The sequence below is a fragment of the Abramis brama genome (assembly GCF_963993115.1).
Source record: "Abramis brama genome assembly, chromosome: 25".
In the NCBI taxonomy this organism is placed as follows: Eukaryota; Metazoa; Chordata; class Actinopteri; order Cypriniformes; family Leuciscidae; genus Abramis; species Abramis brama.
Window position 1 is genome coordinate 17,966,557 of NC_139987.1, and position 20,149 is coordinate 17,986,705.

General features: G+C 36.1%; 2 protein-coding genes across 4 annotated transcripts in view; both read left to right on the forward strand.

The window, feature by feature from the left end:
- The window catches only part of rxfp2a (relaxin family peptide receptor 2a), a 43,815-nt gene extending 25,300 nt beyond the window's left edge, over positions 1-18,515 (forward strand). For 2 of the 3 annotated variants that reach the window (XM_084104161.1, XM_084104160.1), the window contains exons 7-18: positions 310-381; positions 1,045-1,116; positions 2,840-2,914; positions 5,415-5,486; positions 9,208-9,279; positions 9,436-9,507; positions 10,074-10,145; positions 10,244-10,315; positions 10,403-10,632; positions 14,992-15,402; positions 16,209-16,427; positions 17,314-18,515. In XM_084104161.1, the coding sequence (XP_083960287.1) occupies positions 310-381; positions 1,045-1,116; positions 2,840-2,914; positions 5,415-5,486; positions 9,208-9,279; positions 9,436-9,507; positions 10,074-10,145; positions 10,244-10,315; positions 10,403-10,632; positions 14,992-15,402; positions 16,209-16,427; positions 17,314-17,579 (1,705 nt within the window). In that variant the 3' untranslated portion in view covers positions 17,580-18,515. The remainder of the gene's footprint in view (positions 1-309; positions 382-1,044; positions 1,117-2,839; positions 2,915-5,414; positions 5,487-9,207; positions 9,280-9,435; positions 9,508-10,073; positions 10,146-10,243; positions 10,316-10,402; positions 10,633-14,991; positions 15,403-16,208; positions 16,428-17,313) is intronic. The other variant, XM_084104162.1, reaches the window with a different exon arrangement.
- A 1,091-nt stretch (positions 18,516-19,606) lies between these two features.
- fryb (furry homolog b) overlaps positions 19,607-20,149 on the forward strand; it is a 64,654-nt gene continuing 64,111 nt past the window's right edge. Inside the window, exon 1 of the mRNA XM_084103708.1 lies at positions 19,607-19,713. The gene's annotated coding sequence lies outside the window, so the exon portion shown is untranslated. The remainder of the gene's footprint in view (positions 19,714-20,149) is intronic.

Here is a 20,149-nt window from a genome sequence, read left to right on the forward strand (position 1 = left end):
GGATGATAAATTAAATTATCAATTTTTCTTAAAGAGTTTTGTAGGAATTACGATCTTTTACCTTTTCTTTACTCTTCCAATCTTCCTTTAGTTCATTTGAAAGCATCTCAGATGAAACTCAGTGTGTGTGTGAGGCAGACATCAGTTTTGCAGCGCTCGTATTCATTTGGATTCTTAATAGGACCATTTATTATTTTTATATCCGAAAATCGATCATTTGGACAATTTAATGCCTATAACTTGACAGCGAATGGAGCTTTTTATCAATTTCAAGTCTGTGTCCCTAATTAAACATTGTCTTTTATGCAGGTTTCTGAGCCAAAACCACATAACCTATTTAGGCCCGGGTGTATTCAGAGATCTGCACAAATTAAACTGGCTGTGAGTATGCATCACAACACATTTAATGAATTACAAAAGGGAAAATGGTTTCTTCTTGATCTTTTGCATCAAATATCAGTCACAAAATGTAATATTAATTTCCATTTATCATTGTTATATTTCTATTTTATTGGATATATTTTTATATGTATTTCTTTGTTTTATGTTTATATTTTAGTTTACGTTTAATTTTTAATTTCTTGTACTTCTGTTACACTTTGGCTTTACACACTTCATAGACATTTCATACCATATTTTGCAATATTTGTTTTTATTTTGTGTACTTTGATTTTATTTTCTCATTTAAATTTCTGGCGAGGCACTGTCTCCTTAAAAATAAATACTTAATTAAATTTGGCATAATAGCTCTGAGTTGTGATTTAACAACAAGAAGCTGAGAATGACTTGGGTGGCTTGTTGGCACAGTCAGAAGCACACACACACACACACACGCAGGCTGGGCACCTTTAGAACAAGCACAGTCACTGACAAAAGATGTGCCATTAAGATATTTCTTTCTATCATGCAAAAAACAAACTAAACAAAAAACTAAACAAAACAAAAAACACACACAAGGTAAAATATGGCGTCATAACAATGTATTCCTGTGGTTAACATTTCGTAAAAGACACTTCCGTTCTTGTATTATTATTTTTTCCTCAGAGTCTTGGATCACAATCCACTTAAAAGCATCACCCGTGATGCGTTCATCGGTTTGAGGTCGCTGACATTTCTGTAAGTATCTTGCTGTTTAAAAATATTTCATGGTGTTTCTCAAGTGTGGCATTTAGTTTAATCAGCTGTTAACTCTCTAAGGAATTAACTATATATTTTTTTATATATATATATATATATATATATATATATCTATATCTCTTTTATCAATTTTATCAAGTTTGTCCCTGTTTCTGATACAATTGTGTCTGACCAGTCAAGTGAATTTGAAAACTATAGGATGTTGTTTTAGGAGGTTGAAATTAAGCAATATTATCTTTTACTTTTACTACTTTTTCTCTGTTTAGAATTTGCCAGTCACTGTGAATGAAATCAATTCCCACAACAATTTGATATGTCAAAGACACATCTGAGTTTATTGGCTTGTTGGTAACAAGTATGCCAAAAGGAAATGTCATGTCAAGGAAATGTCAAGACGTCATTCAAGAAACAAAGAAAGGGATCTAGGGATCACTAACCCTGTAACACAGCCAATTTTCTTTTTGCAACAAAACAACTTTTAGATCTTTTCACCGTGATACAGAACTGTCTGTACCCAAAGAAATTTGAAACTTGTGGGTTACCCGAAGGCTAATGTCATTAATATCCTATGGCTTTCATGCCTGCTTTGTGATAACTTATGTGCCAAAACTAACTAGAGTAAAATAAGGAAATGTTTTACCATCACAATACTTGTTCTTAATTTTTTTCCCCCCTCCTCACCGAAAAGATTTAATTTATATTTTATTATTTTCCTCTTGGTATTATCTTATCATCCATGTTCACCTCCAATTTATGTTTTTGTGTGTGTGTGTGTGTGTGTGTGGCCTAGACTCTGCCAAAACCTTTGCTGGGGTTGTTCTACATAATTCACACAAATTGGTGCTATAGACATTTGTCTAAAAACAAAAAACTTTCATCATGATAAATACAAAAATAGATTTTTACTGTAGGCTACATGGATTTATTTTTACTTTATTGACATAATACATAATCAAATAATCAAAAGAAAAGTACCTCATGAGATTACCTTTCATGAATTAAGATATCTGAAGTCATCCCAGAAGAGACTATACACTAGCCCAGAATGTTTCTCCAGCCAGTTCACTTTGCTCTGTGATTCCTGGATAATAGCTGAAATAACAGTAGTAAATCCCTTGAACGTTTTCCAGCTGCCTGGCTCTGTTTAAGTTTAGCCATTGCATGCAAAAGCTTAGCTTGCGGGAGTCTGTATTTACAGAAAATTACTTTTTGCCCAATTTATTAAAAAATAAATACTACATTGTAAATTTGTAATACAAGTGCTCACTGCATAACAAGCACTCCATTAATTTAGCATTTATGAGTACAGATGAAACTGTTCTCTATATAAGCATAATTAGCTAAATGCATGTTTAATGTTAATTTCAAATTTTCCGGTGTTTTTGATTATATGCATGACCTCCTTTCAGAGGTTAAGACTAATTTCTTAGTTAGTTGATAATAACTAAGGACTCGTTTTACAAAAACTAATTTAAAGCTAATTATGCTTGTGAAACAGAGAACACTTGTCGTCTAATAGCACAAAGTAGAAAGCCTTGATTGTTTTCCCTCTGAGACTGATTCAGTTGCACCTTGAAGTGCTGCAGGGGATTTGTTTGACTTCTACAATAAAGATCTTCAAGGCTCTTGCTGTGACAGTCTGCACATCGAGGCTGGATTGCCATTTTAGGTGGTTGATTATAATTTTTGTGCTTAATCGCAGATCTATGGTGAACACGTCCTTGATGTGGCTGCCCAACTCGAGTCTCTGTCAGCACATGCCCTTGCTCAGCTGGCTGTGAGTACTTCATTTTATTGACCCATTTTTCCCCTCTTAGTAACATACACACAATAGTGGATTGTGTTTTAGATGTTTCTCTCTAAATTCAGTGGGGGAGAGTGGGGTAATCTGTGCCAGTAGCTGTCCTCTATCAAGGAGAAATGAGATGAGGTAAAACAAAAAACGTTTATAGTTCACTATAATACCTTTTTATTTTTTTATTTTTTTTATTTTTTTATTTATTATTTTTTATTTTAAATGAGACAGGAATACATTTTAATATATTAAAAATTCAGATGTGTATGAAATAGTGAAACATAAAAAATGTTAAATTCATGATTATAAAAAGAATTACAAATATTATTATTCAACATTCCATTAATCAAGGTTGCATGGAAATATTACTCCCTCTGTGCAATTTTCCCAGGCTGAAGTAGCTTCTTCATAATTCTACATAATCTTATTCTGGAAAATCCTTAATCATTTTGTGCCAGAAATCCTTAATCATCTCGGTTTCAGAACGTAACTAATTTTGGCCAGTTCAGCCACTGACACAGCTTACCCCAAAGCATCTGGTACAGTTTACCCCACATCTATCATTTGAAAAATTATTCATTTGTTAATGAATGGCTAATGTTTAGCCATATAATAATGTGGTATTATAATTTGGCAATTCACATATATGATTTATGTAAGTTTTTATTCAATTAAAATTTAATCAATTTAATTAAAAATTTAAATTAAAAATATTTGCTTTGACATAAAATTGGTAGTTCTATTATATCACTTAATGAAATGTGCTGTAAAATATACAGGCATCCTGTAAAACTGGAAACACTGTCACCGTATTTTTACAGTGAATTTCTGGCAACCACAGCTGTCAGTTTTTTACCGTAAAATTAACAGGATATTTGTTAGTGTTACAGTGTTGCTGTATGATACTTTAATAATGTTAAAGCCTTCTTGGGTGGTCCATTTATTTCTGTGTGTGTACATTTGCACTGAATCTTGTATAGAGAAAGCATTTATTTTTGATCCAAGTGGCCTCAACATATCATCAAACTGACTTCTCAGTAAGGTTTTGGTACACCGGGAAGTTTTTTTGTTGTTGCTACTTTCAGTTGTGTAAGCGACTGTATATGTCTGTATGTGTGTGTTTATACCCATATCTCCATTAGTATATTAGTCATCAAGCTCTTTGCTTTATTTGAATAGGTCATTCTGAGGTTTACAAACAGAGAGAGTCCGTAACACTTACCTGATGGTCTCTGAACTCTAGACAATTGAGACCCTATCATAATCCTCTTTTGTATTTGCTATATAATTAGACTGTCAGGTAGGTTTGAATTTAGCAAATCTCACTCGGCATAAATCATATCAGCATTCCACAGCTGTCCAAGTTAAACCTCTCAATATAACTTACGCTGCTGTAATAAGTTGCTTTGCTCAGCTGAACCTTGCAGAGAAGACCACACTCACTTATTGGAAAACCTTTAAAGATATGTGCTCCGAAGTTTTATAGTCAACAATAACCAAGAAACATGATTATTCTCAGACAGGGCGCCCATGGACTGGCCCACAGGCCAATGACTGATGTCCGATGCGCATCGCACCGAAAACTGGAAAGCATTTTCTGGCAAGCTTTAATCTGATTGGCTGATTTTAAGTAACTTCCTTGAGTAAGGGAACACAGAGTTTATTATCAGTCTACTTGGAAACAAAGTCATGTTTATGAGGTCCTGGGTGAAACGACAAATGCTTTTGAGGATGAAATAATCTTTGGATCTGCCAGTTTTTCAGGTTAGAGCGAGCAAAACAGATTTTTGTTTTGTCGCTTGACATGTCAGTCAGACATTCTCTTCCTGTTTAAGTTGGTGCTTATAGGCAAGATTAAGCTGCTTATGCTGTTTAGTCAAAGGTCTGACAACAACTCCATTGACTGTCACACATCTTGAGTTAACAATGAAAACTTCTTTCAAAGTGCCTGTATCTTTGCCAAATGTGTCGTCTGTGTTTTTTCGACCATCTCTCCCTTCATAATGAGCACTCATTTACAGCTTTTCTGTGAGCAATGTACTCTGGTAATTATAGTCAGAATGGAAAGAGATGGACAGTGGACATCACCAGGGGGTCTGTTTTTTTATGTTACTTATCCGAGCAGGCTCACTCGTACTGCAATACTCTCGACACTGAATGACAATTTGCCATCTGCAAGTCCAGCCTGACAGTTCTGAGAGAAAGACTATCAGCGGCACTATCAAAGTCAGTCACGTCCTCTGATAAAGGCACTCACTGAATGAACGATTTCAGCATGGGGCAAGCTTATTATTCATGTAGTTGTCATGCACCTATGGCTCTTGAACAAATTTATTTTTGTTGTTGCAGGCAGAGTAGAGGGATGAGTTTTTGCAGCTGTCGGTGCTGTTATTTTGTACTCGAATTTAGGATTTATATGTATTTTTTAAATTTACAGCTGTTTTTCTTTCTTTTCTTTTCCTTGGCTTGTCTTTCCTCGCAGGGACTTTGCTGAGAACCACGTTGAGTTGCTGAATTATTCCACTCTGATGACATGCACCAAGCTCACAGTGCTGTAAGTGTTTTTGTGCTTTTACCCTCAGCCATAGTTGGTTTCCTTGTGTACGTGATATGCTTACGTTGATGCCAGCATCTCAATTTATAATGGTAATAAAATTTGATTTAAAAGTCAGTTTAATTGAATGTGTTACAGATGTTAGTTTATAATGCCAGTCATGTTTTCTTAACTCCCAGTTTATCTCTAAAGGGAAATGCATGTTCTTAGTTAGTCATTAGGATGTGAGTGTCTGCATGCATGTGTTTCTAACAAGTGAAGAACAAAGCTTGATGCCCTTGTTGAGAATGATGTCAAGCACATGTTGAAATCTTAATTTAACTGTGAGTTTAAAAAATTTGGGACATTTATTATATGCCATATACTGTGGGGCACAACTGGGACCACTTTTGAAAATGCATCAAACATGTCAGCATGCATTGCCTTTTTTTATTCCACAATTTTATTTTATTTCACCATTTTTATCCGAATTATATTGTCAGATTAACAATTTAACAACTAACATTGTTTAAAAAAAAAGTATTTGATTTGATGCATTTTGTAACAGTGTTCAGTTCAGGGAAGAAATGAGGCAGGAACCAGCAAAGTTCAGCGTAAAGTTTTAGTGATAAAAAGAAACAAAATGGAGCAAACAGGCCAGGCCTTGACCTCTCTCCTTTCCACTGTCATCACTCCTCCTTTTATCCTTCTGGAGCTTCTCCGTGGGACTCAAGAATGGTGTGTCTTGCAGATTTCGCACATTATCATTCTCTCCACTGTCCTCGCTCTGCTCCCACAGCTCTCTGCCCCGCCCTGCTTCACCACAATAATAATTTCTTTGAATTTTGCAGTTTACCAGAGCAAATTTTGCACTCATCACAATTCTACCACAGATTGCGAATGAGGCCATCCTTAAAAATATTCTTGTTTGCCGTAACCCGACCGACCCTGTCAATTTAGGACTGACCCAATTAATTATTTTTTTTCCCTTTTAGTCCGACCGACTTGCCGGTTGTAAACTTGCGTTAAGACCTACCGATGTTTTTTTTTTACTCTTCAAACAACTAATACAAATGCAGTAAAATTATATTAATTATATTTTATTAAGTATTGTGAATAGAAATTGCCCATACTCCTACATACAAACGTAGGCTATGCTCTTTCTTTTAAATAAAAACCCGTGGCGTCATCTATGATTATAAGGGCTGTAGGCTATATGCGAAATGAAACCGAAATCACGACACTCAGGGGCACGAACCTGTGTCGCAGTTATCCTTCCTGTCCAGATCCAATGCTACCACATCTTTACATTAGCCTACTATTGGGGAGTTCCAGCGTTATGGACGTGACATTTGTAGTCAAAACCTGAAATATAAATTATCAGAAAATGCATTTAATACTAATATATTGAAACGTCTGTTTATACATCCATACTCCCTTAATAAAGGAGTCCAGACGTTAGAAAAATATCAGTATACACATGCGTTTTATATTTAATATGAGGGAAATACACTTGCGTTAAGGTCCGGACGTGACACAAAAAATCTTTAACTTTTAGGTGGTAAAATATGTTTTAGTAATTCTATGAATTACACTGGCAAACCAAAAGTAATATACCCACCGGATGAAGAAGGGTTGGCTCTCCACAGAACATAATATATTTATTTTAATTTATTTTTCGTGTTCGCATTTCGCATGAGGAATAAACATTGTTACGGACGTGACCGCTCTGAAAGCGGCACTACAAGACTGCTTTAAACTTTCGCAGAGATCTCAAACAGGCATTTAAAACACCAAATATTAAGGATTGGAATATCAAGCAAAATAATATTCGATGATTGATCGAAAATCGTATCTCTCCCCCCACATGCTCACCGGTAAGACGTTCCGACATTAAATTTCTCTGTAGCCTGTAGGCTAATAGGCCTAAGCGTTGCAGCCCAGTCATTAAAAAACGATTTAGTTTCATATTCATGTTTAAATAAAATAATATATATTTTTTTTAATTTTATGTTGATTATATGAAAAGTGAAAAGCATGAATAAGATGATCCCGAAAATATTGGGAGACAAATGGACTGGAGTGGGCAGACATGATTTTGACCACTTCATTAAGTTTGTTTTTGTAGAAAGCCTTTCTTTAAAGTGAATTTCGTTTTGTATTAATTGTATCTTAATTTTAATCAATGTTTCATCAACCAATTGCCTGGATTTAATAAATAAGAAGAAATACAGGCAATATAATCAGGACACGGAGGCGCCGGCGAGATCGTCTCTTAAATGAACCGAAACTCAGCGTATAAGCTACTTGCCTCACAGACCTGAGAAATAGGCTATAGGCTATATAGAAAGCATGAAATGTGTACTTTTAAACAAAACAATTCAAAACGAAAGAAAACAGACTGCTCTCTGCTTGGGATAATCCGTATGAAATGTGCATTTCTCTCTGGCGCGTTCACTGCTGCGAAGATCGCGAGTCATCTTTGACACAGAAAACACTTGTTTATTAATAAACAATTGAAATGTCTCCTTGATATATTTGACATATTAATAATCATTACTTTTCCTAGTTCTTTGTGACAGCTTTTAGGTGCGTTATTGGCAGCGCCACCCTTACACATGAACCCCCACCACTCAATAGTTAATATTATTCTTTGGTGTTCAGTTTATACAGGTTTTCTAATTGTTATTTAATAGATAAATGTATTTTATTTTTTATCAAAATCTCTCCTTTTTTTCTCTCTCGACACCTCTTTAACTTGGCACGACATTCTGTCAGTGAAGTCCAGATATGCAAATTTGTTTAAATTCATACCTACGTAATCACCATGACCAAAATTGTATTATTTTTTTTTACATTGAATCTTGAAAAAAAAAAAATAGTCCGACCTACCGATCCTTTTTTTTTTGGGGGGGGGGGGGCTGTTACGGCAAACCAAAATATTTTTAAGGATGGCCTGAGTTGTGAAGAATATGTTGAAAGGTCTCCATTTCAGAGATACAAGCTGCACATTGTCTAATGAGGCTTCCATCTGCCAATTATTTATTTCTTTTTGATAATTAGACTTTTTTTTTTTAAACAGACTTTCTATTCTCCTTTTCATTTTGCTTTGGGCAAAGTAACAGTTTGATGCAACTGATGATGTTACTTGGAAAAAGAAATCTAACTCCCATCACTTTCTTACAAGTTAATCAATACCTTGGGATGTTTATATATGGGCTGACTCATTTGTTGTTGATCACATTTGGAGTATAAAAATAGAGGAATCTAATCCCAGTTTCTCAGAGAGCTGTGAATTTGTAGTCCTGGTACTGTTTTCCTCCTAAAACTGTTGCAAATGAAAGCAGATTGTCTCCTTGGAACAGTGTGATGAAAGAAAGATTTCGCTTTATTCGGACAGACTGAAGTCTCTGACAGCGACAACTAAACCCATTCCAGACTTTTTCTCAAGGCTCTATTAGTTTATTATTAAGATGTTCTCTTTTGTAATAGATGTAGGGAAGTGTCAGACATATCTTAAATGAGATTTTGAGGGAGAGGTGGTATCTTTGCAAGCAGGGTCAGCATGCCCTTGATGAAAAAATAAGCTGGAAATGCAGCAGAAAGCAGAAGGATTTCATTATCATCTGGCTGTTTCACGGACCAGTGACTGTTCTTTGAGGCTTTCCACACAACTGAAAATGTTGAAGTTTAGTCTCATTAAAAAAATAACATTGTTGTTCTCTCATTTTTATATGCCCAGATCACTGCATGACAATAAAATCAAGATCCTTCCAGAAAGCATGTTTCATTCTCTTGGATCTTTGGTTGAACTGTGAGTACTGCAGCACATAATCTGGATGTACAATCTTTTGATTTGAGAGGTTATTTTGATTTAATAACGTTCTGCACTTAAATAATAATTGAGATGTCTTTGTATGCACATGGATTTCATTCATCTGATTGTTGTTTGTTTCTCCTTGTTTTTTAGAGATTTGTCTTGCAACAGACTTTCCGACCTTCCTAAAAACACTTTCAAGAGTTTAAAATATCTGCAGAAACTGTGAGTAATGCAAATATCAGTTACATCGTTTATTTAAAATTGTTTGAATTGGTTGGTGCACTGCGTGGTGCACTGGTGCATCATAAATGATGCCATGATTGATACAATAGGACAAAATAAAAATTTTATGGGGATATTTTACCCAAAGAGGAAAAATTCTGTCATTTTTCACTCACCCTCATGTCCTTCCAAAACTCTGTGCGTCTATTTCTTCTATGGAACAAACAAGTCTTCATTTGGTGGCTGAAAAAAGCACCACACAAGTACTCTGTATTCAGAGCCTATGTGCAAGCTTTTTACAGACTTGAATTTAAGCTTGTCTATAGCCCACATCTGCATTCAAAAATGGTGTGTTGACACTGTTGATGTCAAAAAAATGTATGGACTTCAGAAGACTTGAAATATAGCGTATGAGTGTTTCATGTCCTTTATGGAGCTTGATGACTCCTGGTAACTATCCACTGTTGTTGCTGGCAAGAAAAAAATTCTGTTTAAAGAAAAATGGATTTGAAATGTGATTAGTGAATAATAATTTTTGGCTGACATATTCCATTTAATGTTTGCAGGAACATATCCCATAATCCTGCTCTCCATATTCATGCCAGTCACTTCGATCACCTGGTTCAACTGGAGTCTCTGTAAGTATCAGCATTGCATGCTCTGCGTAGGAAAATAATGGCTTTTAAGACCCTTTTATTAGGTGTCGGATGAAATACAAGATTCATATATTTAACAGAAGTCTGGAGGGCATTGAAATTCCTGATATAACCACCAAGATGTTTCTTCCCATGGGAAATCTGTCCCACATGTACGTACCTCTCATTGTGTGGTCTGTGTAATGATCTGCATCTGCTCAGTTTGTAATCTGTTGTTTGTTTATATCTATTTTTTCTAGATATTTTAAGGATTTTCAGTACTGTTCCTATGCCCCACATGTTCGGAAATGTAAACCTAACACCGATGGGATTTCATCAGTTGAAGACCTGTTAGCCAGCCTGGTTCTGCGGGTGTCCGTCTGGGTGATGGCCTTCATCACCTGCTTTGGGAATCTCTTTGTCATCGGAATGCGCTCCTTCATTAGAGCGGAGAACAACCTGCATGCAGCCTGCATCAAAGTCCTGTGTTGTGAGTAGGGCTGAAACGATTTTTAATATTGAATAAATTAATACATTGTGTGCAATTTTTTGTTTTTTAATAATAATAATAATAATAATAAAACAACTAACTTCATTATTGATTAATCTTATCTTTGCACTGAACACTTCATATATTTGATAAAAATAAAAAAGTAATGCATTAAAATATTTTATTATTAGTTTTATTTTTTTAATTATATGAAGTGTACAGCACAAAGACCAGTTATTATTAGTTGTTGTTGTTATTTATTATTATCATTATTATCCAATAATTACATGTTGCATCACAGACAGACAGACACACACACACACACGGCCCGAATTGAAATTGCTCCAAAAAAGTTTGGCTACACATTCTACAATGGCAACAACAAAAAAGGATTTTCCTGGACAGAAAATATATCCAGTAATGCTAAGGCCTTCATCAATGGGGGTATCAGCAGAAAAAACAAGGGTAACAATAGATAAAGGATTTTATCTGAATAATGGAAGCTGTCAGTAAAGCCTATTATGATTTGGTTTGCTTTTGTGTCTGAATGTATATTCTTGTGGGTGTTTGATTGTTCATTCCTGAACGTTTATGCATGCATCTATAATCCTATTAAGAGAGTGACAGTTTGTTTGTCTTCATATGCTAGCATTTTTTAACTTATTTAAAAAGTAAAATTACAGACTGTTCCACTGTCCGATCACTTCCTGATGTACTGAACAATAACGATCTACTAATACTTCAGGAAATCTGTGACAGATGTATTTTTGTCCGGACAGATAGAGGCCTTATTTTTCAATACTGCAGTTTTACCGACATGCATCCAATAGGGATACAGTTTGTAACTGATTGAAAATTGTGGTTTTAAGCTTTTCCTGTGTATTCACAATTGACCCTTTGCTAAGCCACGCCCGAAAACCGCCACAGGCCAAACGTGGCTTAGCAACCGTAACTAGGCGCGGGAGGTCTGGCAAGCTTTCGAGCGAGGGAAATGCCGAAGCGTTGTGCGTATGGATTGTGCAAATCTGATACCCGTTATCCTAAAGTTTGGACGGGGGGTGGAATTTTTTTCCTTCCCGAAACCTAAAACCCAAGGGGAGAAATGCCAGGCGTGGATCAAGCAGTGTGGGAGGCCCCGTTCAAAACTAAATGTCAACAGGATTAACAAAAACACCTACATTTGCTCCACGATGTGTGAGCAGTAGCCTGGCGCGCTAACAATATAAGCGGGAGAAGTGGTCAGGCTAATGTCTTGTGTTTATTCCACAAGATGTATGGATAAGCTGTTTGATTTATAATTATTAGATTATTTTCAAATTTCACTTACCCTGCTGTGCATGAACATAGCCGTTCCTCAATTTGTGTGTTTCCCATTTGAATGGTCAGCGTATCTGCTGCTGCTGTATCAGGCTGCTGCTTGCGATGGGACCTATAGGCTTTAGCTTCAATTTTGACGAAATTATTCTCTAATCGGTTGCATATTATGTCGTGGATATATCCCTCGAATGCATACTGCAGTCCCTTTTGTCTTGCTCTCTCAGATATTTCACCTGTTCGCCAAAAATGACTAATTATCTCCTTGGGAATGTCTGACACCGGTGCATACATACTGTAATAGACGTGCCAGGCGCAAAAGCTTGTCAGGCGTAGCAGCAGTAACTATGGAGGGTGGGGTTTAGCGAAGGGTCAATTTGATGTGAAACTTGGTGAGATAATATTACTGGCCATGTGTATTTTTTTGGCTGAACCATATTTTGCTAAAATTAAGCCAGCAAGCTATCTTGATTTTAAAAAAAGGTAAAATGATCAAAAATTATAACATATTACTTTAATACTGTATATAACAAGGGCGTAGTTTTGGTTTGAACATTGGGGGGGTTCAAGTGTGAACCTCGGGGTCCCAGGGAATGCTCCCTTGTGAGATATGTTTGTTTATTTATTTTAAAAAAAATGGTCTTTTGTGGTATCTTGCCTATCATCCACACATGCAAAGTTTTTTGATAACATAACTGCAATAAAGTAATAGCCTAGTTAACAATTACTTGTTTACACAGGATTTTTGATGTATTTTATATTATCTAACCCTCTTTTTTTTTTCTTTTTTTTTTTACTTCATCGTAATGGTACAAAACTTGGTAAAGGTTTTGGCACTTGCTATGTGAAAAAAAAAAATATAATAATCATGGACATGATTTGAAAAGGTTAAATGGTCCTGAAAAAAACTGTCACACTTATGCTCCTCGTGATCAAAAATGACCGCACTGGAAATTAATTTTATCTTGCGAAAACTTTTTGTACTGCGGCCAAACAAAACTTACTGAAAGCTTTTTTGAGATATCAAGCTCACATTTGGAACACAACTTGTTTAGATTCAAGGCTTTGATTTTTCTTGCAGTTTTAGAGTAAAACATGTTTTTGAAAATATATATTTCATACAAAATTTTAAAATAGTATTTTTGTGCAACAATAAACAGAATTCTGTAACTTCCTTTTTAAGTTAACTTTTTTTCAACTTTTTTCACCAGCAATAAGTGTCGTCTTTGAAAAGAGAACTTAAGTCTGTGCTCTAAATCATTCAAGATTTACGAATTTTCAGGTCTATGTTCAAAAAGTGAATAAATGGATTATAAAACAGCGTAAATATCATTTGGTACCATAAAATCCCCAAAATATTAATTAAAAAAAACATTATCTTGTCATTTTTTTTTTTTTTTTACAGACACGCAAACGGCACCAGAGGCTGGAACCGTATCAGTATGACAGAATTGCCATGGGAAGTTAAAGTAATTTAACATTTTCTTATATTGAAATTTATTTCAATATAATAGAACAGTTAACAGTTCACCAGGCTCTTAATGATTTTTGGCTGTCATCTCTTAATATCTGAAGGCTTTTCCTAATCATCATTAGAACAGAACACATTTTACACATGGGGAAAACCAATTGTTTGGTTAATGACTCTTGAAGGACCAAACTTTAAAGCTCTTCGTTCGAACACCACTGTGAGGTTGTGGGTGGGGCTTTCCTCCCAGCCCTCGTACTCCACAAACGCTCCCTCGGCCGCACACGATGTTGCGGGCTTACGCACCTGGTCAGACACACCTTGTGGTTTAGGCTCCGGGGAGACGACTCCTTCCGTCCTGTCTTTAAGCTCAGACTCGTCAATCGCAGCTGGCTGCAAAGACCATGGTCTGCAGTTGGGCTCTCGTATCTCCATCGGGCCGGGTGTCGGTGGCTGAGGGCTGGGCTCCAATCTCATGGAGGGTTGTTATTAGCCGGTGACACATTTTCAGTTGAGTTCAGTGTCCTTATCTGTACTTGGACTGTTAATCTCAGCTATAGCAGTGTCACCAGCGTGTCTAGATTATAGTCAGGGTGGGAAAAGGAGCTTGGCCTTTACCTCCAGCTGTTCACTGAATTTAATAGCATTTCTCTGCTCACATTTGCCATGCTGTCTGAATCAAAGATCGCCTGCTATCACAAGAGGGTGGTATCATCACATGGCTTTTATATTGGTAATGAGGAACAGAAATGATGCCGTCGATATTAACATCCACTGCACAAATTGATGCAGCAGGAGCTAGTCACTATTGTTTTAAATCAATTTAATTAGTCTGCAACTAGACCTGATGAAACCAGGAGTAGCAATCTTATAATCAGTGCAGATGTTGTCTTTCATTCCAAAGTTATGAAATGAGGACAAAACTGAAGAACTTGGAACCAAGTCTCAGCAGGGGGAAACCGATTTTGTGTTACGTTTATTTGCAGAAGCCTACAGTTCCCTTTCAAAAGCTATTCTCGATGCTGCGTACTCATACGCATTGGCGCTTCTTCGGACCGGGCCGAGAACGCTGCATTTCTTGTTTCAGGCGAGATGATTTCGAAAGTCTGAACGCTCCTCCCACGATGATAAAGCGCAAGAAGAGTTGATTCGTGCAGTGGCCAGGTTACAACTGGACCGGCCACAGAAACAAGAGACCCCCAAGGGCACAAATTTAGAGGATAGAATTCTGTCCGGTGGCTGAGGGGAGAGGCCTGGGCGACAGTCTCTCCCCTTCTTCGAAGACCGCCATGACGAGTTAACGAGGAAACATCCAATGACGTCATCATCGGAGGTTATTTAAGCCTCTTTCTTGGCGTGTTTGAACACATGCTTCACAACCGATCGAACAAAGATGTTTTCCCAATGCGTATGAGTACACAGCATCTCGTTCCTGCTTTTTCAGGGAACAGGGTTACAGTTGAGTAAGCCGAGATGTTTTTTCATTTATGAAAATATTAAGTATTGTATGACATCATGCTTAAATATCCATGTCATTGTTTTGATTATTTATTTATTTTTGCTTTAATGTTTTCTAGGTGCTGACTGTCTGATGGGAGTTTATCTCTTCTTCCTGGGGATATTCGACGTGAAATTTCGTGGCGAATATAACCGGAACGCTCTTATCTGGATGGACAGTGTGGAATGCCGAACAATTGGCTTTCTTGCCATGCTCTCCTCTGAAGTATCTGTTCTCCTCCTCACCTACTTGACGCTAGAGAAATTCCTAGTCATTGTTTTCCCTTTTAGCCATTTGCGGCCAGAAAAGCTGCAGACAGTGTTAGTTCTGGCTTTCATATGGATCCTGGGATTTGTCATAGCAGCTGTTCCCCTGCTAAATGAAGACGTGTTTGGGAACTATTATGGGCGAAATGGAGTTTGTTTCCCTCTGCACTCTGATAGACTGGAGAAACCAACAGCCAAAGGATACTCCACAGGGATATTTCTTGGTTCGATATCTTGGTTCTTCACTGATTGAATTTTTAATAATATACTCAATTGTTTTCATGTAGGCTATTTAGTATTTTTAATTTATATATTATTCATTCATATATATTCTTCAGTTATATTAAATTTAAGCGGGGTGACCTTTTTTTTCTTCTCTCTCTTTTTTTTTTTTTTTTTTTTAAGCCCAAACCGACCAAGGGGATGATCTGCAATGTCTGATTTACCACGATTTACTGTGGGCTACAGAAAATATTTAATATTTAATTTAATAAAATTCCTAGAAAAAAACTCACTTGGGTTGTGTCGAAGGAAAATGCATGCGGTGGACAATTTTTTTTTTTAAGCTTCCATAAAAATGTTTGTGATTGTTATTGTAATTATTTATATATATATATATATATATATATATATATATATATATATATATATACACATACATCCCCATTTCCCAGAAAAGTTACAGTTTCATGAGTAGGCCTACTTAAGGTGTAAATTTCACAAATTTCTGGTGGTTTAGTATTTTTTTTATATATATATATATATATATATATATATATATATATATATATATATATATAGATATAGATATATGATCAGGAAAATACTAAAGCACCAGAAATTTGTGAAATTTACACCTTAAGTAGGCCTAGCCTACTCATCATGAATACGTAACTTTTCTGGGAAACGGGGATGTCTGGTCACCCTGCAATTATTAAATTCTGTATCTACAGTCCTGCTTATTACTTTCTTAGTATGTCAGTCAGTCCTTATGTGCATATACTGAACTAAGTGTCTTATGTATTCACAGGTCTTAATCTGGTGGCGTTCTTGGTGATTGTCGTTTCTTACTCCAGTATGTTCTGTTCCATTTATAAAACCGGCATCAATGCCACAGATGTGCGCAGTCGGCTGCACAAAGATGTGGCTGTGGCCAACCGCTTTTTCTTTATTGTGTTCTCTGACGCCCTCTGCTGGATACCCATATTTTTGGTCAAAACACTCTCTCTTCTAAAAGTTGAGATTCCAGGTATGTTGTATATTTCTGCAGCACCATTTTTTGACCACATGGTTAAAACAGAGGCACGTTTCTCATTTTTGCATGAGTCTTCAACCCCATAACATTCTGAATGTAAGGCAGTTGGCACAAAATATATTTTAAAAGATAAATATCTTGTTATTTCTAATAAGGCACACAACTGGGTGATGCAACCAGAATGAACTAATTTGAGTCATATATTCAAATAAAGATTTCAAGTTCCAAACTTACTGTGATGGGTTTAAAATAAAGTAGCTCTCTGTGGTTACTTATCCACTTTATTTTTAAAGTAAGAGCGAGAGCAGCCATAAATTGAATGCGTCAAGGCGTCCAGTCTCATGCACTTCCAGTTATTTTTAGCTGTACAAAACGGCTTGTTATGCTGCTTGATACTGCAAACTGGTATTTCTTACCATATTATTTTAATGTATTGTTGCAAATAGTTTTACCGCTTACTGCCCTTTGATATTCTTCTATAGCGCTAATGAATCGGAAGTCTAGCACATTCACAGAAAATAAGGTTGATGTAATAAGTAACTTGGTATTTTTGCCAGGTTTAGCCACATATTTAAGATGGTCATGGCCCTGGTATTTTAGGCCTGACATTTATATTAAAATAAATAAATACAAATTAAATAAAAGTTTTGCAGTAACCTTAATAACTGTTTACTAATGTTATTAATTACTTAATTACTAATAGTAAAATTATAAAAAGTTTAATTATCCTTTTATTTTTTTCTTTCGTGCAAAAAACAACCGTTTCCTGAAAACGACCCAGTTCCCTCTAGCCAAGTGTGTCACAAATCCTCAATTTAAGATGATCGGTACAATGAGTTCTGCTGTTGTTGACGTCAATGTCTTATGTTTATCTCTGCAGGGACGATAAACTCCTGGGTGGTGATCTTCATTCTTCCTATCAACAGTGCCCTTAACCCCATCCTCTACACCCTGACCACCAGCTTCTTCAGAGAGCAGGTGGAGCTTCTCCTTTGCCGCTGGCAGCGACGCTCCGCGTCAAAGAAAAACCGCAAGAGTCTCACCAGCTCCACCATCTACATGGATCCCTCTCGAAATGCAGAATACCCTGCAAAAATTTCCTTGCCACGACTGTCTTTGGCAGACATGGATAACCAATATGGGTGAAAGAGCCAGTGAGTAAAAGGGATCATAGTGTTGGACTATCCTAATCATTATCCATGTTCAGAAAGGAGATTGACGGTCTTTCCTGGAACAATTTAAGTAAAAGGATGGCACTGTTGATTCCTGCTGTTTTTGTTCCAGTATGGAGTGATCTTTTTAGACACATGACTCTAACTTTGATGTTTTCTCCATTAGGAGAAGCATTTTTGAACACTTCAGCTAGAGCCTCAAACCCCTCCAGCGTCCATTTTCACCCTAAACAGCATGTCAGGCCTGTAGCCCTTGAGCTGGGCTTGTTGTTTGTCTCAAAAGATTTTAAAGAAGAAAAGCAATGACTGCTGAACAATGCAGAAGACTGACAGAGCACATCTTTGAGAGATCAAAGGAACTTTAAAGCATAATTTCTATGAAGGAAAAATTTGTAATTATTTTTTTTTTTTATGGATGTTTGAAAATGTAATGGATTTTGAGATTGAATTTGAGAGGTTATTTGTAATGTACAGTAAAGGGATTTATGCTTGCTTTGCCACTTCAGACTCAAAGGGAAATGCCTCAAAGTTGTCTTGGTCAACAAAGTAGATGACTGTTTACTGAAGCATGCAATCAAGATAAAGAGGTGCATTTCTTTCATCTGTATAAGATAATATAACATACATTGTTTTTGTTTGTTCTTTGTCATTTTATATTCATACTCATGTAGACTATTTATAAGTTAGGTTTTTCTACGCATCTCAAGATACATGCAAACATTCAAAGTTGTAAATATGTTCATAGTCCGAAGTCTCGTGGAATGTGTCAAGCAATATAAAATTGACAATATGACCAGTGTCAAGGATTTCCTTAGCTACTTCAATCATTGTATAACAGAGTTTTTAAACTCTTTTAAAAAACCCTGTTGATGGTTTATAATTTATCATAAAAGACAGTATACCCCACAAATGAGTGATCTTTCATTCTCACAGTCTTGTGTTTGTGCAATTTTACATAAAACAGCATGGATTGCACTATAAAATGTTAAAAATAAACGTTTTTTATATCTTTTTTTTTTTAAGAAGTCTCGTATGCTCACCAAGACTGCATTTATTTGTTTTCTATTTGAATTATTCCTGTGATAGCAAAGCTGAATTTTCAGCATCATTACATCACATGATCCTTCTGAAATCATTCTAATATGCTGATTTGGTGCTCAGGGAACACCTAATATTATTATTATTATCATCAATGTTGATAAACATTGTTGCTGCTTAATATTTTTGTTTAAACCGTGATACACTATCATTCAAAAATGTGGGGTAAGTGCGAATAAAAAAAGAGAAAGAAATTCAAAAGTGACATTTATAATGTTTTGAAAGATTTATTTTGACAAATAAATGTTGTTCATTGAACTTTCTATTCATTGAAGAATCCTGAAAAAAAAATGTGTCATGGTTTCCACAAAAATATGAAGCAGCAAAAACTGTTCTCAACATTGATCAATTAATAATTGAGCACCAATAATTATTGATAATAACTGATCAGCATATATTACATTTTGAAATGTTTTACTGTTTCTTTGATCAAATAAGTGCAGTCTAGGTGAGACTTCATCAAAAACATTTATTTACAGAAAAATCATAATTATACAAAACGTTTGACAGAAAGTGTATATTTCTGCTTATGCTGTGAACATTTACAGGTAGGACAGACATAAACCAGAAAATTGTAAGTTCTGACAATACGTTTTATACCATTTTTAGACTGCATTGGAAGACAATTCCCAGTCAGTTTGAATGAAATTGTGCTCTTTTAAAGGTAAACTCATTCAAAATATTGCTTTTGTTGCCTTTTAACTGGGTTGTTTGAGACTGTGCACCTGTCAGTATCCAGCAGCATCTTTCCAGGCGCTCCAGAACCTAATGGATGGAAGGACACAGACGAACGTGCGTCTCAGCCAATCAGCGATCTCCATTTCTCTCTTCGGTAAATATCTACAATCTGATTGGTCGCTATGGGCGGAGTTTTGCCATCCTCAGCGGCCGTCTTTTTCTGTCAGTCGATGCGAGGAGACGCGAGACTAATGAAGTGAAAATAGCAGAATTCAGCGACGACGCTTGGATAAAGATATGAACATATAAACTGCTAAACACAAACATACAAGGTATGATGTTTTTTGCTCGATGATTTTAGGGTGTTAAATGTAATCCCGTGTCTGTTCCAGTGAGCTTTTATTTGTGAAACCGCTTAAAATTGACGGAGAAGCCGTGAGGAAGGCCAGACCACCAACACAGATTGTGTTTGTCTGTTGATAACACAAACACAGCACAACATATTTGGCTTCAAACTGTCCCTTGCATAATTAGAAATAATGTATGGTGTCTAAATGGTTGCCATTGGTGTTCTGGGTTCACGAAGCGGAATTAATGTAATTTACTTATAGCTGTAAATGGAGATAGATGTCTGCTGTGATTATGACAACAATGTAATAGTGGCTGTGCTCAAAATCGAGTGTGCTGCCTACATAGACAGCATTTTTGGGCATATCACGGGCGCGTGCAGCTTTTGTCGAACGCGCTTACGATACACTGAAATTCTGC